Raw genomic sequence first — 25,770 nt, 5'->3', positions numbered from 1 at the left:
GATAATGCAATCCTTTCAGAATTAACTTATCAAAAAAGGCAATATTTCTGCATTCAGCAGCATTCTCTCACAGCCACACGAAGAGGGGAAAAGTCTCAACGGGAAATTTACAGTGCATCGTAGACTTTTCGTAAATGAGGTGTAGTTTCTTTTTGACACAATATTTCACATATATATAGCATAAGCAGATACGGCTGAAAGTCAAAGAGAGGAACTTGAAGAACAGTTGCAGAAAATGCCAGCTTTCCCATTCCCTAAAGTTTCTACAGTGGTGTTTCAGGCGTTACCGATAGACGATGAAAAAAACGTTATCGTCACATGTTCATGCGAAGGTACATTCGGTTTTATCAATGGTGCAGAACTACATCACATCGGGCCTTATTCAAAAGCAGAATGAATTTCCATTTTTAAGTTACGCCGAAACCATTATTATATAATTGTAGCACAGAATTCAAAGCGATCGTTTATGCAAGAATGGTCTGAACTAATTATTCAATCTATATTATGCAAGAATTGATTAAATTATTCAATTCAATGCAACAGTTTACTAAAGAATTATTGGAATAATTCGCAAAACCTTGTTTGCATAAACTGACACACCAAACTGAATAATAAAACCGAAATAGTTACCTTCAATTGAATAATTTGTAAAAACCAATTCCAATTTACAGAAGAATAGTTTTACCAATTATTAAATGTAATGGTTTCACATGTAGTTTACGTAAGAATGATTTCACAAAAATGTGTTTCATGAATGAGGCCCACTGAGGTATGTTCAATGCGTAACGGTCAACAAAATCTGAAATGTTAATTATACCACAAATGGACACAGAAATGGGTTTGGAAGCTTGCTTTCGTTTCACAGCCTGAATAGAGTAAAACTAATAATGTATATGATTATTGCTAATTGACTGATCCCCAACTGTTAATACTTCAACTGCCATGTTACGAACAAATGGCATTCATTCCGTGGCCTCATGCACAAAACACAGTTTATTTCCAATAGTCAGCCCAAAGCGTTCAGTAGAACAAAATCAGATGTATTCAAATTAGAAATAATAAACCAACACCAGAACAAACACACAAACAATGGAGGGTTGGCATTGGGCTAAAAGTGTTTAGTACTTCCTAAATGGCAGCTGATGGAATATGAAGACACATGCACACGGCTTTTTTTCTGAATCACATATTATGGTTTTAAAATAACAACAAGGCTTGAACAGTTCAGGTGAACGAGTAGATTATCTGTTAAACAATACTGCCCGTGCTGGCATGGGTTGCTCACGATCAGCGGCATGATTTATGAACGCATAGCAGCAAGAGTCAAGAAATGAGGAAAATGCAGAAAAAGCGGTTTAACAACAAACTGGTAGCAGTACAAAACAAAAAAAAAACAAGCAGTTCCTCAAGATACAACCGTGGAAAAAAAGGGGAAGATGGAGAAGAATGTCAGTTGTTTCGTGAATACTGTTTGACTGTAAGAGTATTTATGTTAATGGGGAACGAGTAGAGTGCGACTGTCATATTTTGAAATGCATCAGAGTGTAAACGCAAAGGTTTATATAAAATTGAACACACACTCACTCATGCCAAATTGTTTCAACTCAAAAAAAAAAAAAAAAAAAAAGGACACTTTAACTTCTCAAATGCTTGACGTCAAGAGAATTTGGTTTAAGGGCTAACTGAAATGACATCGGATGAAATGTTTGGACAATTTATGCACTTACATCCAGTCAAACATCAAGAAAATACTGACAGCTTCTCAAACAAACAGCAGCAGGGCAGGAAATGTGTTTTAGCAAACCCTGATCCTGGTACGAGAGCAACTACTGCAGAGAACGAAGCACGGGAAGATAAAGACCTTGAAGAAAAGCGTTAAAGATGCCAAAATTATAACAATAAAACCGCTTGCTCTTCAAATGGCACTAAATTTCATAAGATATGCGATTAAATCTGCAGATATCATGTTGAGGAGTAAACCTCGTGCTCGAATACTGCAGGGAGAATGCAAAGACTGTACAAGAGTCGTCGACAGTATGCAACAATTCCCTATGTATAACCTCTACCGAAGATATTGCTCTGTCCAGTAAACATAAAATGGACCTGAGTGGATCCGTTTCGAGCATTCAGAAGTCCAAAAATGTATCAAATATGGCAAGAGTGCTGTATGTTGAGAGCAACACTGTGATAAGCAAGTGATCCATTCATGCGCTAGCGCCATTTTAAAAGGCTTCAGTCATTCTGCACCCCACTATTATAGTTAAAAACTGTACTGTTCATCCAACTCATTATAAAATGGATATGTCACGAAATACAGAGCTGTTTAACCACCACTAAACATGTTGCAGGGACCTTTAAAAAAAAAAAAAAAAGTTACATTTAGATACGTTTTTATCAGGGTTACTGATGCCCGCTGAAGTGCCGCCTCCTCGCCAGACATAGTTTCCACACAAGTTCTCTTCTTCAAAACTTTTGGCTCATCTAGAACGATGTCTCAATTGTCAAGAGACCGCACAGGAAAACAAAAAAAGCACCAAGGACATAAATAATCTATTTGCTAAAGTCACAGGTTAAAAACTATCAGAAGTTGGAATAAAACCCAAAACAAAACAAAAAAAAGTTGCAGTTCGTTTGTCCATCTGCGCCCACATCTTCTCAGTTCTGTGTCCATGTACACATCAGTGCATAGTCCCAGGCACACGGTGCCGTTTAAACATCCAAGATTTCCTCTGCCGTACCTCCGCAACGCAATCGGTAGCGTCCCGCCCTCCAGCTGATGGTGGGGTCCCAAAGAGCAGACAAGAAAATCTGAATTGTCATGGACTCCCTGATGAACCAGGCCACTGCGTAGTCCAGCTTGGAGAAGGATGGAGGACCGCCCTTTGAGGAAAAAAGGAGAATTACAACAAGAACCGACAAATGCTGCAGTTCAAGATAAAATGGCTTTGAAGAAGCCAAGAAGAGTTGAACATGAAAACCATCTCTTCATGAAATTTCCTCAGAGAGTTGATTGGATGTCAAACAAGAAATCTTTCATTTCGGAGTAGAATGAGGTTGGGATTGGAATTCAACCCGGAAACAATTGAGCAAGGCTCCATTGGGAATTGAATGGATTGTCAAAAATGGTCCAGAAAGGAGCCAGAGCTTAAGTTTGGGTAACACTTTAGTTTAGGGACCAATTCTCACTATTAACTAGTTGCTTATTAGCATGCCTATTAATAACATACTGGCTGTTTATTAGTACGTATAAAGCACATATTCTGCACCTAATACCTAAACTTGACTATTAATAAGCAGCAAATTAAGAATCAAAAGTCGTAGTTAATGGTTTGTTAATAGCGAGAATTGGACCTTAAAATAAAGTGTGAATTTTGCTGTGTATCGTGTCTCACCTGTATTCCCCTCAGCTGGATATAATCCGAAATGAACCAGGCCAGGCAATGGCACAGGAAAAACACCATGATGTCCCAGCGAAACACATGGTGGGCGGCCCAGCCGATGAGAAGACTAGCCACAAAGCACTCAGAGATGGGCTCGATGATGGTGGCCGGCAGCATGTTGATTCTCAGTTTGGCCCATCTAGCAAGAGCAGATAACAATGAGATGAGCTCAGCAGAAAATGGGAACTAGTACCATCTAAAGCCACAAAAACAACATCATGTGTTACAGTTGGATGGCTTATTCTGACAAACATATCAAAATCTATTCAAGATTTGCTTCTCCGTATTATGATGCAATTTTAAAGGCAGGAATCCATCAGCAACGCTAAAAGAAAATTGCGAACAGCAACAAAAATAACCCAGTCCCATCACTGCGCCAGAGGTGGCCCCATCAGGAAAACAGATTGGTTTCACTAGCGGACATAAAAAGCTGATTGAACAACCGGCGTACCTGATCATGCGAGACTGGAATTGTGCAATGGAGTACGAGCCTGAATTCTGCATGGCTACCTGCGTTGCCATGGAAAATTTCCATCCTCTGCAAGAGAAACACCACATCATTGCACTGGCAAATAAAGGACATTTTAGCCGAGGCTGAGAGATACGATTCTGCACACACATTAAAGGAATATTTTCATTCAAAACGGTCAAGCTATAAATAGACATATTAAATTTAATTTGTGCATACAAATAAATGAACGACATACTAAATGCTACTGTATGACTTCAAATGATTTGATAAGGAAAAGATCAAAACTGAAACAGGTATTCATTAAAAACCTCGACATCTTATAACTGAATATACATGGACGCGAATTAGATTTCACACGATTAACTGAAATGTAATTTTTTGGCGAACGCAGCCTAATTTTCATTTTTGACTGAACTAACCCTTTAAGTCTATTGCATGGCTTAATACCTTGAATATAACACAGTTTGTATGGACCACTTTTATGATACATTTATTATGTTTTTGAAATTGTTGACAGTGTTGTTATAATTAAACTAAAACTAAAACCATAAAAAATTTTATTTGAAAAAAGTAAATGTTAACAGAAAGCAAAATAAAAAAATATATATTTCAGCTAGTTGTCAAAACAACATTTTTAAATGTTGCTTAGTTTAGGCGAAGTGCTAAAATAAAGAAAATAGCCTAAAACTCGTAAATAAAATGACTAAAAACTGTACAGACATTAAAAAACGAAAAATGACTAAAATTACTAAAACTTTAAACCTAAAGTGAAAACAAAAATCTAAAAAAAAAAACTATTAACTAAAACACTGATCGTTGCAGCTTGACAGCCTTCACTTTCATTGTATGGAAAAGAGCAGCGTGAACATTCTGCTAAACATCTTTCGTTTCACAGAAGAAAGAACGTCAGAGTTTTGGAACTTCATGAGGGTGAGTGAATAACAGAATTATAGTTTATTTCTTTCTTTTAAAGACAATGAAAAAATATAACCTATCAAAAGCCATTTTCACTGTATGGATATTTAATGAGTCTGGCAAACCTGTCTGCGATGGCCTTGGCCATGAAGTAATCTTCAGCGATGTACTGGGCAAAAGCAATCAGCCCGCCCGCTTGGTCCAGGATGTCCTTCCTCATGAGACACGACATCCCCGTGACGCACTTGATTCCCGTTACATTGGCTGAGATGTAGGAACGAGGATGTGACGTTCCAAAATAAACCTGCAGGATTTCACATGGGACAATGTTTACACTTCACATAATTCATCTCGGAAGATTTGATGCATTAACTATCGCATTACGCTTGTAAACACTTCTGACGATTATTTATTAGCAGAGCTGTCAATTTAACATGCTAATATATTGCCTTCTAAGTAGGGCTGTGCAAAAAATCAAATGCGATTTTCATGCTCATCTCGTCAGTAAAGCCGGTTCTGTGATTAGTAGTAAATCTCCAGCACATGCTTTCAGATGGAGCGGCATTTACTACACAGAGCTGTAGTTCACTGACAAGCTACGCAAAATCGCGTTCATAATCGGCAATGAATCGCCTGCGATTTTAAACGCGATTTTGCGTAGCTTGTCAGCGAACTACGGCTCTGTGTAGTAAATGCCGCTCCATCTGAAAGCATGTGCTGGAGATTTACTACTAATCACAGAACCGGCTTTACTGACAAGATGAGCATGATAATAGCATTCGATTTTTTACACAGCCCTACTTCTAAGTCTGTTTTTGTAATGTCTATAGCACATCCGTCACAACAATGTAACATTTATTTGATTGAGAGACCATTAGTTATTAGGTTTTACTTGGAGCTTACAAAAACGTCATAAATAAACCAATATTGTCAGCAGTTAATGAATTTTAATATCGTACTGATTTGCCAAAAGAGCTTTAAAGTTCAGAGGAACAGAGAAACTACAACATATGGTGTCCCATTTCAAGTCTCACCTAGCAACAGAACCACAACTTGTCAGTTTTATTGCAGTGTGACAGGACAGAACAGCACTTCTTCCAATACATAATAGCAATGACGTGTTCATGAGCATCTAATAAAACCAAAGCTTTCCCGAGCCAAATCCAGACGACCAACACTGTCCCGACAAAGAATTCAGAAGGTCACTAGTGAAGGCTGCTGACCTGCTCCAATGTGGCGGCAAATCCTTGTCTGTCTGCCACGTAAGGAAGACCGTGAACCAGTCCCACCTTCTCCGTCATCTGATTGGCCATATCAGTGAGAGTGTCTGGCTTCACTGTTGATATTAGATCATAGTTGTTCAGAGATGAATCTCATGAAAACATGTCCTGGTCATGTTATTCTTTTTACAGGAAAAATAAAGAATTGTATTCACTGAAACACTTTGAGATGTGATAGTCCGTTTAAAGCAGTCGGTTTTAGATGGTAATGTGGGCAAACTCACCTCGAATGCCACTGTCACAGATCCAGACGAGTTCGTACCTTGCCCCCTCATAAGCGGGCATGAGGTTATTTATTTTTGGATTGATGCCAACTTTCTTACCTCCTAGAACAAGATAAAGAGAAAAAAATGTCAGTAACTACCATTAGGGCTGTAAATGATTGCATTATAGCATCATAACATCTGGCCATTTTGAAAGAAACAAGTGTGGTTGTCAATTTAATTGTGTTTTTGTTTTGTCAGTTACAGAGGTTTCCGTGAATAATAATATTTCCGATATTAAAGTATATTAGAAAACATCTGAAATCTAAAAATATTTCTCTTTTGGTCTTATAACGGGGACTACATTCTATGTAAGCTGACTGATATCCAGTCCACAATAGTAATAAAATAATGATTATTTCTATGCATTTTTAATACAATCCCCATCCCAGGTCTAGATCAGTTCTGCCATGTTCTTATCTCACCATATCAGTGATATTTTTAATATTACTCGTATACTATTATAGTATTTATTAATATTTTGAAATAGATTTGATATTTTCAGTTAGATTTTTTACATTTTGCCATGTGATTTTGCCATTTTTATTAGTTTTAGTTTTTTTATATTTCAATTTAGCTTTAATTTATTTTTAATTCCGTTTTAGTACTTCAGCATATTATATTTCAGTTAATTGCCAAGGCAACATTTCTAATCTTATTTTTAAAATCTATTATTTCTACTTATTTCAATTAACAAAAACTATTTTAATATTTTTAGTTAACAAAATAACATAATTAAACCATATTAGCCAAAAATGAAATATGCAAACGTGAACCTGAAGTGAATTATGCTCATACCGTTCCACTTCAAATTACAATAAAAACTATGACTGGAAATTCAAAATTCACATTGACAGAAGTCATATTATTATTATTATTATTATTTTGATTTGAAATTAAAATGAAAATAAGAATATTTTATAAGATGAATTTTAGATTAATGCAGTATGTTTGATTAAAGAATTTGACTTTAAATTAAAATGCACATTGACAAAAGTCATATTTAAAGATAATAATTATAATTAATAATAATAATAAAATAAAAATGAAGATTATATTTTAGATTAATGCAGTATATTTGATTAAAGAATTTGACTTTAAATTAAAATGCACATTGATAGAAGTCAGATTTAAAAATATAATAATAACAAAAATTTTAAAAATGCAATATTAGATTGATCAAGCAATTACATAAATTGTAACAGGTCTAGCGTCCATCAATAAAGCAGACTCTCTTTAAATCCTCTTTATGGATGGGATGTTTATTTGTGGACTGAACACCTAAAGATCATATGGCGCATGGCCTCTGAGAGCACTAATGCATTTCACAAAGCACGCTTTACCGGCGTCTGATTGGCTGGTGGGGTAAACGACTCTGAGATGTTTAAAGCAACACAACCTCGCAGACGTTACATGTTTTCTAACATGGCTTCAGCTTGATACAAAGTAGCGGATGACATCTCCAGGACAGCCCGTCTCCCCTGACTGTTTGTGCCGTAACAGACTAGCTGAAGGCAGCGGGGCGGATCACAGGACCCCAGAGAGACACCCGCTCCAGTCACCAGCTGTTCCTAATGAGCAAGAATCAATATCCACTCCAAGAGCTACATTTGCATATACACAGCTGAGTTGTGGCGCACACGCGGGTCTCAGCGTTCCTCTTAAGGGGCTCCTCAGAGACCCTGCCATTTTTCCCTGCACACGACTAAACAAAACTGTCAAAGACAGCGGAAGCCTCGAGGGACGAGAGATGTTCCTCAACACAACACTGCCTGAGCTTTCTGTATTACTGGCTCCATTTCATATGGAAAGAGTGAGATTATCATCAAATACTTACCTATAAATAACCTGGCATCAACATTCGGATATTTGCCCAGCAGCTTTTTACAAACATCAATGGCTGGATCGTCATGGTCTTGGACGCACAGCAGAATTTCATACTGTAGAAAAAGGCAGAAACAATTTTGAGCAACTTATTTATTATTATGGCACAATGATACACTTAGAGGCAGACAGTTCATAAACGCTGGCTGGCTATTATGTGAATATATTGTAAACTGTAATTTATTCCTGTGATGCAAAGCCGAATTTGCAGCATCATTACTCCAGTCTTGATGCGAATAATGGGAGATGGAAATGCATTTTGCGAATAAATTCCTCCAAGCGCATCAAAAAAATAATGTTCGCTATGGGACGGCAAAACCTGACTAACCAGCTGACCGATCTCGTTCACAGCATCTACATGTTGTTATGGTCATTCGGAAATGCCTGAGCAAAGTCCGTCGTCAAAGTATTTCTGTATAATTGTCTTACACGACTGCGTTCCCATACAGCAGCATCCACCTCCGAAAGCATTGACCGCATTCATCGTGTTTCGTCTGCTCGCTCTGAGGCACAAGTAATTTATTATATATGAAAATTATTATATTTTAGTATATTCTTAGTGATTTATAGTGCCAGTTTATCAGGAAGTGACGATTTTGTTCTCTTTGACTTGTTGGATGGAAACGGAGCTTGTTCGCAAATGTTTTATGCGATATTCCAATTTTGAGCATAAGTTAAATTCGCAACTTTGGATGAAAACCCGGCTATTGATTATTATCAATGCTGAAAACTGTGATAAATGTATTTACAAATTTGATCAATTGAATGTGTCCTTGCTGAATAAAAGTGTTAATTTATTTCAAAAAATTAGTAAAAGTAGTATACATTAAGGTCTTAAAGATATATTAACAAATGGTAAGATGATTCAGTAGCTGTTTCTGGGTTAACTAGTTACAGCTTGGTCATTAACTTTCTACTGTGTGAAGTAGTACGCTATAAAAGTTTCATATTAACAGCATTATCTGCCGCTACATGTTTGATACTGGATAAGTATCATTTCAAGGCATTTTGGTGACCATTATCTAGCTGACTGAAAGTAGCGCGAGCATGCAAATATCCATATATGTCAGGGTGCAGTTGCAGAATGTGGGAAAAGAGGGGTAATGTGTGTTGCCCCTTTAATCTTCTAGACGATATTAGGTCATGCATTACTAGGTATGCACTATGCTAAATACAGTTTTTTTCTTCTTCATGTCAAAGTCATTTTTCTTCATGGCAGGTACATTCAGGATTTAAGAAAATTCAATTAATGTGCAGCAAAAAAAAATAAAAAATATCTAACATAATATTATGATATTTATTATGTAATAATATTATATAATAATGATTATTAAAATGATTTTTTTTTTGTGCAAATCAATTACACTGTACATTGTTCACATATTCACCAGATGATACAAATGCTTCTCGTTGCACATACAACTTGAATACACCTTTTATATGATGAATGTGTTTATGAATATGAATATTTTTGAATTTCTCAATTAATCCATTCAGATATTTTTGAGGTATGAAGTCAACAACTATCTTGCCATTATAATAATAAAAAAGGCTCATTAAAAACTCATTTTTATGAAATGAAAAACTGACAAGTGGTTTGACAATTTTTTTTCAAGAAAAACATGCAGTGAAGCAGTTAAAATATGAAAAATATTTACTTTTATTTAGCAAGGATGCTTAAAATTGATCAAAAGTGATGATAAAGGCATTTATAATGTTACAAAAGATTTCTATTTCAGATAAATAGTGTTCATATCGATATCGGAATTATATCGTATCGACCGAAATTAAGAAATATATCGTGATATAAATTTTGGCCATATCGTCCAGCCCTAATTCTCACCATTACCTACTTGCTTATTAGTATGCCTATTATTAACATATTGGCTGTTTATTAGTAGAGGTGGGACAATATATCGATATGGCGATATTTCGTTGTCCTTCTCCATGCGATATGAGAATCGATATCTGGCGCCAAATATAGTTATTTTAATTACTACAATAAGGTGCTCTAAATAGATTTCCCTGCTCCCAGCGTTTAAAAATGCGTGGAAATTGTGACCGCGCCATTTCCACCTTCTTTCCAAAGCGCTCTGAGCAACCATGAACCGCGTTCTCTATGAAGATGGGGAAGCACGAGGAACCGAAGGATAAACAGATTTCCAGCCACTGTATTAGCTCTACTGCTATATATATGTGTTTATGGAGATTAGGGGTGGGGGGAAAAAATCGATACAGCATAGTATCGCGATATTTTCAGCGGCAATACTGTATTGATACACGGACGCAAAGTATCGATCTTTTATTATACTATTTGGTAGAATAATAAAATACATTTCTTTACAATCCACTAGATGGTGGTGTTGAGTTTTTTTCTGGTGAGGTCAGCTGGGTCACCTTCAGCATGCAGCAAGTTAGTAAAATAAAGAGGGCGGCATCGCGGAAAGTTATCAGGAAAGCCCCGTCCGCGTTTAAATCGGATGTATGGACTTACTTCGGATTTGTAAACAAGGAGGGGATGTAAGTAGGGATGCACCGAAAATATAGGCTACATATAATAATAATAATATATATGGCGTGCCGCGTCCTGCCCCGCCCGGCAGTGTTCAGCGCGCATGTTTCACTCTCCTCGTCACGGCGGGGTTTGACGCTCCGCTCAGTATTCCGATCTATGAATGTGCGTTCCGCTCGTGTACCGCTCATTTTCACCGGAAAATTAGTGAGCCTTTAAATTAGTTTGGGCAAATGAGGATGAGGTTAAACTAATGCATGTCCACCCATAGATAAACACATAAAAAAAATAAAAAAAAACACAAACACAAAACCATCCATCCACAGCAACATTGTACAATGCCACAATTACTGAACTGCTAAACTGACAAATGTCACAAAGTTGTATTGTGGCAACGAATTTCACGTTTCTGATTGCCACAACATTGCCATGACAAAAGTTTGGTCATCAGATTACACTGCAATTACATAACTCTCATATCCTTTGGTTAGCTCGGTTACTTATAACCAAACACAAAAGTGGTAATAAAAGACGGAAGACCAATGTTTCTAAAGTAAATGGAGTAATAACACCAGAAAAGGCACGGGTCACCTACAGCCATTTTCCTGACCTCTGCTGTCTGTTATAATCAGTGTTTCTCGCTTTCAAAACCCCAGAGCAGATGTCCCTCCCAGCATTACTAATTTAGAGGTCCGAGCATCTATTCCAGGAACCCTAATTGCCAAAAAAACACTATTATTTCCGGCTCTCGAAGAAAGCTGAAGCTCAGCTGATGCCAAACGGGGAGTGACATACCAGACAACAATGCACTGTAGGTTAGGTGTGTCTTTCAACAGAACACAGAGACCAAACAAACAAACCACCGTGACACACAGTAATTCTGAGTACTGCGATGCAAAATGAACCACCGCTCAAATCAACTGTGTGTTTACTTAAGAAAAAGTAAAAGCAGATGGTATTAATCAGCACATAAGCATGAAAGCCGGAAAGAGGTCAACCAAACACCCGGACAAATCAGCACGCAAAAACATTGTTAAAATGACAATTTAAGGTGCACATTTAGCATTGTTGGTGGCTTAGTTGAGGGTGTGATTTTGGTAAGTGAACACTGAAGACAGATTTTAAATGTGATAAATCTGAACAGCTCTTAACAGCTGAACATCTGGCCCTCATGACATCCAGATCCAGATCACATTCCACTGTGTTTTGTGCGTCATTTAACATTCTTGGGAGCCTGGGATGTTCGGCACATTTACTAATATTTAAATCATTTTTCTCTCAAAACCACGGATTCACTTGGAGGTTGATTTGGACCACTGAATTATCGTTCTCTCTGTACCTTAAATGGCAAACTGCACCAAAAATAGAGATTAAATAGACAGATAAACTGAACAAAAAAATAATCATTAGAATTCTGTTTTAGCAGATGATGGGATTTTTAATGATTTTTAATCCCACAAGTTAAATTAGGTTATTTTAGTGAAAAAAAGTCGTACATTTGGCTATGAGCCTGTACAGGCAAGACTGAGTGGCATACAGTGAAAGAACCATAAAACAATGAATGCACGCTGAAAAAGAGGAACTACTGCCCTAGAGATGCTGACGTGTTCTGACAGTGGACTAAAACTCAAAGTAGATGTTTTGACAAATCCATCATCCACAGAAGTCAAAAATAAATATGCAAATTGCAGTTCAATGGAACGCCTGCAATGCCCAGGAATTAAGTCAGGAATAAACATGCTGTGAAAGAAGAGACTCTTGCTGTTGGCATATCTGTTGAAAGCAATTCATTATTTTTCATTTTTATTCCCCATGCACTTGAATTTGAGAGCCTTGGAACGATCCAATTGGACATGAAGCATTTTTAATAAAGCTAGAACTGGCTGAAAAATAGAATATAAAGCATAAAAGCTTTATGCCATCTGCTTAAAAGAGGGAAGCTATTTAATGTCTCTGAAGATAAATTAAAGACACATTTACACTTGGATCTGATTAGGCCTGAATTAAAGAACTGGTAAAAATGTCCGCATAGAAAGCTCATCCAATAATGTTGATGCACACTTGGCTTGTGTAGTCGAGAAGAGATATTTCACTTTACAAATAAACTGATATCCTAAAATCTACTTCAATAAATAATAAATAAAAATACAAAAAGCTTAAATTTATAAGGCCAACATCCTACAAGATGAATTTTAATTGTAAACCTTGATACTGATAAGCCATTTTTCTTTCAAAACATGTTTTTCATGGCACAGCTATACTAAAAATTTTATAAATTAATGTTTAATAGTTTGTATTAATAAATTAGAATTAAAATCAAAACTAAAATCAATTGTTTAAAAGGAATACAAAATTAATTTGGGCATTGCATTACAATGTACAGTGTGAAATACGGATATGAAGAATTTTAATCATTAGTTTTTATAAAGATTTACGTTAAGGTTGCGTGAAATGAAAAAAATAGGTGAAATGAGCGTGCACAAACATCCAACATTGTGCAATATCAATAAATATCGTCTGATAATCGATATGGCACCAAAATATAATGCTACCCAATTCTACTTTGGCTAAAATAAGGGTAAAAGTTCCTAAAAGTGTCGAAGCTAAATCAATCATTGCGTGTCACTGAGAAACATACAGACTGTCTGGAACTCCAGGAACACAGAGAAGGAATAATTTACTGCAACATTAGTTGTCCAATCAGATCAAGGGGACTAGAACTAAAAGCTGAATGCAAAACATCTGATTGGTTGTGATTGTGTGGCGTCAGTAGTAGTTTCACGTGCAGTGCAGACAGCGAAATCGCTTGGTTTGGAAACTGGTTAAGATGAAATGATTTAAAAGAGAGATTTTCTAGATCTAGATGATTAGAACTGATTCCTTCACAGCAGAGGCTTTATAAAATAACCCTCCCCTCCTGTCGTTCACTTGAAAATTCACAAAGAATGCTCCTAAAGAGGGGAACCACTTCTCCAACGGCAAACCTACAAGGAGCAGCAGCTGGAGGAGGAATCAACATCTGTGCTGCTCAAACAGCTGTGTGATGGAAAATAGAGCAGAATGTCCCATCTGCTGCAGAGCTACACGTCTGAATGCACCCCGTCATCTCGATTCACACGTCACGCCTCGAATCCCACAGAAAGAACAGCGGAGGTTTCTCCACCTCCATCCACACTAGAGTCTGCATTAAACTTTGATCGGTGGAATGAACTACAGAAACCTCAACCTTCATTCGCTGGTGACTCACTGTGAAAGTCTACAGATTATTCTGTAGATCTCAGGAAACATTGAATCATCACTTAGGTTTCTGCATTTATTCATCTAAAAAATAACGCAGTTAAGTTGATTGACTGAAAAAGTAATGACTGGATTTATATTTAATTTATATTTATACTAGCTAGTTAAGTTAGCTAGTTACCTAGCAAACTACATTTTAACTGGGATAAAAATTCTTATATAAAAATGTTAAAAAGGCCCCAAAACTGACCCAGAAAATCCAAGTGCAAGGATTTATGGTAGTATTTATAGTACTGTTTTTAAATTTGTACTGCTTTAGATAAAAAATTTAAATTAAAAAAAACTGCCTAGCATTTTTACTGTAATACAATAAAGGTCCACTATGAAAATATTAGTGCTGTCAAACGATTAATCGTGATTAGTCGCATCCAAAATAGAAGTTTTTGTTTACCTAATATATGTGTGTATACTGTGTATATTTATTATGTCAACTTTTATTTTGGATGCGATTAATCACGATTAATCATTTGACAGCACTAGAAAATATGTTAAAAACTGACCCAGAAAACCAAGCTGATTAAGTTACATCATTTGCTATTTAGTTTTTAAATACTCGGTAAAGATTTGATTAATTTCAGTCAGAGTTGATTTAGAATTGATTTTCTTTATTTTTATTACAATTTTTTTAATGCATTGACAAAATGAATGAGAAAACATTCCCAGAACCAAGGCCACTGAAAAAGTTACAAATATCGGACTGCCTTTAGATTAGATTCAGGTTCATACAAACAAATGCAGTGCAAGTCTAATATTATTACTAGCAATCAACTACAATATAATCACAAGATTAAGGGGACTGGACTTTCTGTTCAGGGTAGGTCATGGAATTGCATATTATACGCCAGATCAATTTCATTTTTAATTTAGGAGCTCTGACAGATGGCTTACAACAGAGCACAATCATCCAACGGTAAATGGGTTATTTCACAGAGCAGCCACACCTGGAAAAACTCCTCATTAGAAAAGCATCAGTGATTTGATCAAAAGCTTTGTGCTCAAGTCACGATGCAAAGAAACACTGTAATTAGATGGTGGCAGTGCTCAGCAACAAAGATAAGTATGTATTATCAGGGGACGCACCCTGCGTGTTTCCATCACGTTTACGGTAACCTCTTCATTACTGTTGAACACAGTTGCCACCTTTAGCAAATCCTGATGGGTAAACCTCATGAGGAACATATCTAGGTCTTATTTCCCCCCAAAAATGACTTTATTAATTTGCTTTAAAGAAAATTAAGCCTATTTAGAATGTACAATCTCTTTTCAATTTAAATCAGCTTATTAGAAGGATCATGTGACACCTAAGACTGGAGTATTGATGCTGAAAATTCAGATTTGATCACAGCAATAAATTACATTTACAATATATTCACGTAGAAAACAGCTATTTTAAATTTTAATAATATTTCAAAATTGTTACTGTATTTTTGTTCAAACAAATGCAGCCTTGGTGAGCATAAGACACTTCTTTCCTAAACATTACACAATTGTACCGACCCTAAACTTTTGAACACTGAAAATTTGTCATATGATAAAAATGTCATTACAGAGATGAATACTTGTGGGGAAATAATCCTGAAATGATGGCAAAATGCTCAAATCCGGCTTTAGTTTCTTTATGCAAAATTTAAGATCTTATTTTTGCATAATTATGGGGTAAAACGTGACCTGGACATGTTTTGTATGTACCTCATCAAGGTACAGTTTTACCTTTCAAAATGCTCAGGCCCGAATATTTGGGATGGCTTTGGATACATACATTTGCCAGGAAAATTTTAACATCTATTCAAATAGCCGATAAGACTCTCCAGTCAGTGCCTTAAGAATGTCCTATCGGAATATCCTGTAAACCGAGAACATAAATTTTATTTACATAAAAGCAAAGCATCGGTACTTCTGGGAATTTCTGTTTCATCTTTGTATCATCATCTCCTGCTTTCTATGTTGGTGGCCTGCTATGATTCAGCCTCTGTGTTTTAAAACATCCCAGCAATGCTGTCTGACTCTAGCCACAAGCAAAAAAGAACTGCAGAGAACATAATCCGAGCCGCACATGATGCATAAATGACAGCAATGCGGGAAAACAGCAGCAGTGTGTAACAGATAAATGCCATCTCGCCTACCCAAGGATTATAGCATCTCCATCAACAGGGTCAGTGACCCACCAACACCTGGTGCTTCAGTTTCGGAACTTTCACGCTTAGTAACACATACAGCTGTTCCCTCACCACAGTGCAACAGTGAAAAGGGACTTCTTTCAAACAGTGTCGCGTTCCGAACGTTGTTTAAGCGACATACACCAGTATTGCGGTATTTTAAAAATTCATATCATAACAAAAATAAACACCGGTATTCGGTATGAACCGGTATACCACCCAGCACTACCTGGTGGGCTAACCACATTTTCCTTTCCATGAACATAAGAATTTAAACACACATCTTCCGCGACCACTTAGATGCAACACAGGAAGTCACAAATTTACCAAGTACGCACATGTGCTGTTGCAAAAGTTGTGAATTGGAGCACAGTATTTCACCACATTGATGAAATATTTGCAACCTATAAAGTAGGGCAGTGCAAGTCCAACTTATGAAAGAAATTTGATCTAATTCGACAGTATGTTTAGTCTTCAGGCTTTCTCTTTTAAGAGGCAATTAAGAGGCAGAAAGCCATTGCGACGGTCCTTAAAAGGTCAAAATGCCACACAAACCTGGCGAAAGAACACATCAGTGGTTTTGACAGGAAGTGTGCAAGAACAAATCTGAATTGGTAAATGCTAAAAAACAGAAATGGTATAAATATAAGCAATAACATAGTACCATCCAGCTAAATCAAAAGTGTGGTCACGAAAGTCACGTTTTGACACAATCTCTTAAAGTGCCCCTATTATGGGTAATGAAAGGTTCATATTTTGGTTTTGGGAGCCCCAACAACAGGTTGACATGCATGCAAGGTCAAAAACACTTTCATTGTCTTATAATATGCATTTATTTTTACTTTACTTGCTCAACGACTCCCAAACGATTCGCTCAACGATTCATTTTTCCAAACCCCTCCTTTGCGTGACGCTAATCTGCGGTGATTGGTCCGATTGGATCATGCCTGTAATGTCTGATAAAGCAGCATTTGTGAGACAGTGCTGCTTTGTTTACAGCCGTTACCGGGGAAACAGCTATTTTTATCGCTCCAAAAGCGCACCTAGTGGCAAAGAATGAATTTGCATTTTCATTCAGACCAACGCCCAAACCCCTTCTTTGCGTGACGCTAATCTGCGGTGATTGGTCCGATTGGTCTCATTTTCATTTAATCTCGCCTGTAATGCCTAAAGCAGTGTTTGTGAGCGCAGTGCTGCTTTGTGTACAGCGTTACCGGGCAAACTGCTATTTTTACAGCTCCAAAAGTGGCACCTAGTGGCAGAGAATGAATTTGCATTTTCATTCAGACTCGAAAAGACCAACAAGTGGGCGGCAATATGCTAATGTTTCATGTTGACGTCAACATGAAACGGCTTGGGATTCGTTTTAAAAACGACTCGTTTCAATGATTCAGAGTCCACTCTTTCTTTTGAGAGACAATAACTTTATACACGGTGCACTTTCAGATTTAAAACTTTGCATGGTGTTTTTATTCACTTGGAGTATGAGACTTAATGGCAATGTTTAACTTATAATTGTCTATTGTTTAAAAAAAAAAAATAGCAATTAAATTTTAAATCTACACTTTGATTGCATGGAAGATCTCTCTTCCTCTCCTCAAGCCGCACAATTTTAAGCATCATCTCTGTCCGTAGCAAATACAGGTCTAGATGAGTTACGCCCTGAAGTTTTGTACTTAAGGGTTTTTCGAAAACACATAATAGCAAATGCTTATAATAATAACTTTCCTTTAACCAGCCACTTGAATCAGCAGCGCGAGCAACAGCAAGGTCAAAGAGTTTAGAGGATGGTACCTTGGGATAGTCCAGCTCAAAAAACGTCTCCAGATTGTTTATGAGATTGGGGTCCACACCCTTGAGGGGCTTCAGCAGCGATACACCAGCCAGTTTGCTGTACGGCACCTTTTCTGTGGTCTTCTTGTTGAGATGCAGACGGCTGAAAAGAGAGAGAAGAAATGTTTTTAGATTACATTATGCATTTCAATGGGGGTAACACATTACAAGTAACACAAGTTACATAATCAGATTACTTTACTTACATTACTTTGTCATTTACAAGAAAATTTCTGAGTAACTTTATAAACAAGTAATGCAAGTTACTTTGTTTTCCCATTTATTGACCAGCAATAATTAAATGCTAAATAACAAATATACTTTTTTTTATCCCATTTGATTAATCAGTGTTTTTGCTGCTGACCTTCGATGATCCAATTAAACCATAGGAATTAGCAAAAATGACTTTAGATTAACAAACATACGAATTAGCAAAAATGACTTTAGATTATCATAATGTTTTTTTTATTGCTGAAGAGAGAAAAATGAGCCCAGCCCAAATGAGAAAAAGTAACACGTAAGTAATGTAACGCAGTGCAATTAGTTACTTTTACTAAGAAATACAATTAGTTACTTTTTTAGAGAGTAATGCAATATTGTAATGCATTACTTTCATAAGTGCATTTAAAAAAATCTATCAAGTGTCCACAGGGTAAAACTTTGAGTGTATATTCATGCAAGCAGGATGTTATGTTGCTTTCTTTGTGTAGGATGGTGAATTTTAGGGAGGTTTTTTGAAATCCCGGTAAAGCTAATATGGCCTATTTTGGCAGTAGCAAACACTTCTAAGAGAAAAAATCCTGTGCAATTATGATAAGAATTAATCTTTGAAATCATTTACAGAGAGAAACACTGTGATGCAGTTAAAAACATTAAAGTGAATTGCACTACAACAAGTCTACAACAGGAACCTATGTTGCACACATTGAGTCAAATCCTGGTTACTCTATTTGCAAGCAACCTGCAGTAACCAAATGAAGGCTGCAGCATATAAGCATGCAGTGGGGCGGTGTATTATTTCAAACAGTGATCAACTGTTTGTTTGCAGTTTGACTGGCAGCTGACAGGTCACCTATGTACCGCAACAAGGCAGGTGATCCAACTGGTTTAGTTTCCCAAGTTAACTGCAGTTTCAGTATTAAAGATTTTCAGCAGTTTCACATGCTTATTATACTTCGATTAAAGAAGGAAGTCTCACAGTGCTCAAAGTCTATAGGGTCAGGTGCCGTATTTTATTATATTTATTGTTCCTCTACGTCCACTGATATTATGTTACGAGAAGCTCTTTGGCTCAGTTTCAGGATGTAAATCAAAGAACATTCCTGGATGTCACAAAACACTTTAAAAAACCTCTTATATTCAAACTATTTCTGAGAACTGTTCACGTTCATGTCTTGTTTTGATGGCAGAATGCTCAGGTAATGCAGAGTTAACCGTTTCAGTTTATAGAGGCATTTTAAAATTGGAGCAGTTTGATCAGCAATTCCAGCACCTTCCTCTTCTCAGGAACTCCGCTTGTGCACTTCCTATCTGTTCCTGTCTGAAGGGTCTGGAGTCTTTCCTGACACACTTGCCAGCACTCTACAGAACAAGCACAGAAGCGTCCAAGACAGCAATAGCCATTAAAAGCTGGAAGAAAGATTCAGCTGTCTGAGCGGGTTTGATTCGGAGAGATAAGTTTGTCTATCTTGACTGCCAAAACATCACTGTTGCCACTTTCTTGTGAACGTCAAACAACATTTCAAGCTCCATCTAATGCAAAGACTGAGCGTTAAGAAAGAAGAAAAAATGAGTTAAACTGCTATAAATTGTCATTTCTATTAGTGCATAATAAAGCTATATATATTGGTCATATATTGTAAATATCAGCATCAACCGATTACTGTGCCAGACTAACTGATTAAAAGAAGTGTACATCACAGTTGTCTCAAAATATTTTAGACTACAAGCATAAAGTTGTATTATACATAGATGTGTAAATTAAAGAGACCAATAATCGGTTTAACCGATATTTGTTACAGCTAATCAAAATTGTCTTTTTAATCGGTTATCGGTTCATATGTTTGTAGGAATAAATGGCACCCGCTTTTTGGTAAAGTAACTTACTTGATATATTGTTTGCATACAACTAGCAATAATTTTTCTCAAGTGAGTAATGTATAGCGTTCTTAACTTTATGTTGCCTTTTCACTATCCCAGACAGATAACAATTCTTTTATTTTCAACAAAGGGAAGTACAGGAGCTGTGTGAATATATGATCATATGCAAATGTGGAATTTTCAGATCCATTTTCCGCTTTGGTGCATTAAAATACTTGAACATTTGCTACTAGACTGCATGCGACTGCATAATGCATGACTAAAACATTATTTTTAAATATTGTTTTTTTTTTAAATGAACAGTTATGAATAATTATTTTATGATTATTACATAATTATGGTATTTTGCCCTGAAAATCCTACTATGCTTTATTTAAATTGTATTGACAGTCATTTGTTTTGTGTGGATATATTCATACAGTTATTATTAATTAATTTTAACATGGTGAATAAGTGCTGGTAATTGACCACCAATTTTTAAATTTACCATGTGACTGCCAAAAATCTGTAACAATCATATGCAAACGTAAACAGTAGAAAAATGGTTAAAGTGTTATAGATCGCTCAAAACAAAGATGAAAATCTTGTTTTGAGCTACTGTTGTTTTTATTATTATTATTATTATTATTTTCATCATTTTTTTAATATTCTATTCTATTAATATTTTTATTTTTATATTTTAAAAATACATGACAAAAAAAAAGAAATAAAACAATGATTATAAATTTGTTCTGCATACCGGTTACCAAACCCTTAAACAATAATCAGTATCGATCATATACACACACGATTACATTAGCCACCTTACCTAAATGTTCATTACCCACAATGCCTGATCACATCCCACCCTCTTCTCTCTTTAATTTTCATCTTTTTACCATCAATAATACAAAAACTGACAAACCCTTTTTTGATGACACACACAAAAAAAATCACATGTAATATATGTTTGTAAAGGAAAGGCCTTCAATTCACGCGTGTGTAATGTTTACTCAGTTTACTCAGTCAGTGAGGGAATTTCTGAAAGCTCTGGGAGCAGCTCTTCATCAGTTCATGTGAGAGGTGTAGGGCTCTCTCACGCTCTATTAAATATGGGGGGCAACACGGCCTCATCTCGCCGCCTCACACCATTAGCGCAATGGGAAGCAACGCCATTATTACCCAGAGCTCAAAACTTCCACTAAAGACCAAATACCTAAAATAGCAATGACTAAATTTTAATGAACCATTTTAAATTCATTTCCCTTTGATTACTCATGGTACATGGATGGCCCAAGGTGGAAACTTTAAAAACAAAGCATTATTTCCTAGATACAAAAAATTTGATTTGTATGTGGGAGGCACGTAATAAATGTCATATGCTAGTCCTCAGTATGCATCAGTTATACTTCTTCAGTTTGGTTTAATATTAGTGTTTGCAAAGTCATATAACCATTACTATTGCTCATACTCACATTTGAACAAATCTAAGTAAATAAGTAGATGGACCTACATTGTTTGTTCTACAGATATGAAGGAAACTTTCAAACTCGTGCTGCTTGAGGAGAGGCTGGATCACCTGATGATCCTGCGTCACTGTATGAAACTATGAAATGTCTTTATGCCACAACATTTATATGTACATTTCATGACATTATAGCTGTACAAGTCTTGACAGATTTTGTGAAGAAAAAATATGCATGATTAATATAAAAAGTATTTTTATATATATTTTTGTATACATCAAATAAATAAAAAAATATATATATGATTTTTTTGTGGTCATGTTAGTGAAAATCCCGCAATACTAGCAAGAACAAATCTAAACTACAAGCAGGAAAGAAAAAAAATCTTGTTATCAAGACGTTTTTACCTACTATTTTTATAGTAAACGATACAATGACAAAACAAATTCCAGAGATTTAAGGTGCAGGCACATTTCCCGCGTTTTGACAAATTTTTGTGGACAAAATCCAGGTATTTTAATAGGAGTCCACAATAATAGGTTAATTTGCATTAGGGCGAAAGATTTCCCCATGCCAATTTTGTAAAAGATTTATATATATTTTTGTATACATCAAATAAATAAAAAAATATATATATGATTTTTTTGTGGTCATGTTAGTGAAAATCCCGCAATACTAGCAAGAACAAATCTAAACTACAAGCAGGAAAGAAAAAAAATCTTGTTATCAAGACGTTTTTACCTACTATTTTTATAGTAAACGATACAATGACAAAACAAATTCCAGAGATTTAAGGTGCAGGCACATTTCCCGCGTTTTGACAAATTTTTTTTGTCATGTATTTTAATAGGAGTCCACAATAATAGGTTAATTTGCATTAGGGCGAAAGATTTCCCCATGCCAATTTTGTAAAAGATTTGTCTGTGCTTCATACATCACTACTGACAACAGACAATCTGCCTGCAAAATTCCATCCAAATGTTCTCTAACATGGTCGTACCTCTACTTCAAAAAAGGCTCATATCTGGCTGTTGTGAACCAATAAGTGAAAATCAGGTTAAAAAAACTTTGGTAAAACTCTCTGAACTACCAGTACTTTCCCTTTGTGGCAATCCTACATGAAGCCATGAAGACATGCGCAACTTCCCAACTTTATGCAAAGAGGAAAGGATTACATAAAGACATTTTACTAAACAGATCCTATCACACTGGGTCAAACGTCACATACCACAGGAGTAACACCTGAGCTGAGGAACAGGAAACACGGCAGGCGAGGAAGGACTCGGGCGAGGTTCCCACAGGACGGGCTTCACACCTGACTACTGAAACTAGGTGTACTCGGGACTCTAAGAAACTCTGTTACATCACCGAACCTGTATTTCTTCATCTTAACGTCTCTCCGCCGCTGCCGTTGAAGAATTACCCAACCAGATAAACAATATAAAAAAACTTCATATAAAAGACTCCGATTAATTAACTTTCGGTGGATGTTTCAGGTGTGAAAAAAGGGTTGCAAATAGGCTCCTCATGATTTTAAAAGCAAATCCATTAAAGGTGACATATCATGAAAATCTGACTTTTTCTGCATTAAGTGCTATAATTGGGTCCCCGGTGCTTCTACCAACCCAGAAAATGTGAAAAAGAACAACCCAGTACAATTTTTTTGTTAAGCCTTTCTCTGCAAGCTTGTGAAAACCGAGCCGCTCAGATTTCGCTCCCTCTGTGACGTAGAAAGGGGATCTTATTATAATATTACTGCCCCTTAATCTGCAAGTTTCCACCCACTGCAGCGTCACTGTGATTTCCCAAGCGACAACCGTGTAACAGTTCTAATGCCATGGTGAAAGTTTGAGTAAAGCATGCTAACTGTTCTGTCTTTTGCTGCACTGACGAGCACAGAACACTGTTTAGAGTCCCAGCCTCAGAAGAGACGAGAGAGCGGTGGATTTATTGATTTATTTACTGTATATTACGCTACTGCCACACAGATCTAATATAAACATGCGATTTTGTTCCCAGCTGTTTATCTTCACAGACATAACCGACTGTTTTTGTAACTCGTGTGTTTTTAACATAAACTTGTGTGTATTTGACAGTTTAAACGCAATAAGACATGAAAGAGAACTTAGTTTAGTACTCCCATGCCGTGTGACAGCCGCTTTCTGTGTTTGAAAGCCACGTTTATCAGTGGGTCAGTGCTCAAATGTCAGCGGGAAATGAAAATTTTTAACATTACAGTACCGACTGGTATCACGGGCTGTGCTTTTGACAACACTATTAGATACGAGCTGTAAAGGTACAGTCCTACTCTGGAAAAGGGGGCGGGGAGCAGCAGACATGCATGAAAACAGTGTGTTTCTGCTTCATCTCAAAATAGGCATTTTAAAAATGATATAATAAATGATCTGTGGGGGTATTTTGAGCTGAAACTTCACATACACATTCTGGGGACACCTGAGACTTAAGGCTGATTTATACTTCTGCGTCGGACCTACGCCGTAGCCTTTACGCCGTAGGCTATGCGTCAGTTTTCATTTATACTTCTGCGTCGTTGTCCGCGTCAATGTGCAGTACACATGCCGGCATATAAATATCAAATCATTAAATCATTATTTAAAACTACAAAAAGGAGACAACAACGGAACAGGAGATGATGGCATTTTTTCAATCTGCACAAGGACTTGTACCACGGCAGATCAACATTGTTTGTTGCGGACAACTACTGATGTATAATGCTATGTAGTATAATAAATGATAAGACACTTGTTCTTTGCTTTGTTTTATTTTATATAAGAAGGTGTAACATTAAAATATATTAAAGTGTACATAAACACACACAAAACTCAAGTACATATGGAGGGAGGGGTTCTTGCAGACCAATCACAGCGCTTGCGGTCTGCGTAGAATTGACGCGCTGTTAGATTTTTGGAGAGGTGCACGTCAGGCTACGGCGTATGGGTGTGCGTCTATGCGTAAGCTACGGCGTAGGTCCGACGCAGAAGTATAAATCAGCCATTAGGCTATATTACATATTGTAAAAAGGGGCATAATAGGTCTTCTTTAAAATACCTTTTACTCTAAACATATGAAGGAAAATACTAATAACAGATCATTGTCCACTCACAAAAAGATATCATCAGGGCTTGAGGGGCAACATAACACAGCTCAACAAGTGAACTACTATCTGTTACAAAGAAAGTAGTTGACCTCAGGGTACAACATGATCATGAAATTCAGTGCTTTCATTCCTGTTTCACAACAGATTGATGTGAGTGACCTCACGGAGGTGGACAGCACCAGTAGCATGACCAGCCGCGTGCCGTTGTGTGGTCAAAGCCAGACCATAATGAAGCATGAAAAATAACGGACACCAATAAAAAAACTCGTCATGATAATCTTTTCAGAGCAGAATCTATATAAAAAGTGGATTTTCAGTCAAATTTCTGCAATGGCTCTTCAACTACATGCTCATTTATGAGTGCATGATGACTTAAAAACTTGCTAGGATGGTTGGGGTTCTAAGAACCGACTTGTTTTAAAACTAGATCTTAAAACCTGGAGCTTATTCAGGGAAAAGCGAAAGGCAAAACAAAAGCTCATGAGCAGAGAGGAATTAAAAATATTACAGTATGTCATAAGCATTTCGTAACGCATGATAATGCGTATACAATGGGAGCTGACGTCTCGAGACTCGTTTGAGTGAGTCGTATGACCCGCGGTGACCTTCTCCCGAACCCTGGCCATTTTTGCATTAGCGGGTGAATACGAACACATCATTTGGGAGTTTGCAAATGCCCAGAAACAATCCTGTAAGACGGACACGAACAAGAAGAGCCTCTAGGATCATCCTAACTCAGATCAGAAGTCTGGTTTCAGAACGCCATGTGTATTCTGTAGTAGAATCAGAGCGTGATAGAAACCAAGACAACTCACATGACACATTGTTGCAGGTGGAGGAAACTCCTGACCCACAGTTCCCTAGTTAACAAAGTTCAGTTCATTATAGCCGGAGTATCATGATATACACTACCAGTCAGAAGATCACTCACACTTGACTGAATTTATCATATATATATATATATATATATATATATATACCTATATAAACACACACACATATATATATATATATAAATACACACACACACACACATACATACATACATACATATA

At 36.6% G+C, this 25,770-nt stretch overlaps 1 protein-coding gene across 1 annotated transcript in view; it reads right to left on the bottom strand.

Annotated features, from left to right (window-relative positions):
• ugcg (UDP-glucose ceramide glucosyltransferase) overlaps positions 1–25,770 on the bottom strand; it is a 27,226-nt gene continuing 1,456 nt past the window's right edge. The window contains exons 2-9 of the mRNA XM_016557775.1: positions 18,014–18,155; positions 8,208–8,310; positions 6,332–6,433; positions 6,051–6,163; positions 4,953–5,131; positions 3,892–3,978; positions 3,393–3,579; positions 1–2,880 (exon numbers count right to left, since the gene is read on the bottom strand). Coding sequence (XP_016413261.1) covers positions 2,710–2,880; positions 3,393–3,579; positions 3,892–3,978; positions 4,953–5,131; positions 6,051–6,163; positions 6,332–6,433; positions 8,208–8,310; positions 18,014–18,155 — 1,084 coding nt within the window. The 3' untranslated portion in view covers positions 1–2,709. The remainder of the gene's footprint in view (positions 2,881–3,392; positions 3,580–3,891; positions 3,979–4,952; positions 5,132–6,050; positions 6,164–6,331; positions 6,434–8,207; positions 8,311–18,013; positions 18,156–25,770) is intronic.

Source organism: Sinocyclocheilus rhinocerous, unplaced genomic scaffold, assembly GCF_001515625.1.
Source record: "Sinocyclocheilus rhinocerous isolate Xijiao unplaced genomic scaffold, SAMN03320098_v1.1 scaffold317, whole genome shotgun sequence".
NCBI classification, from domain to species: domain Eukaryota; kingdom Metazoa; phylum Chordata; class Actinopteri; order Cypriniformes; family Cyprinidae; genus Sinocyclocheilus; species Sinocyclocheilus rhinocerous.
This window is presented reverse-complemented; position numbering and strand designations above follow the sequence as displayed.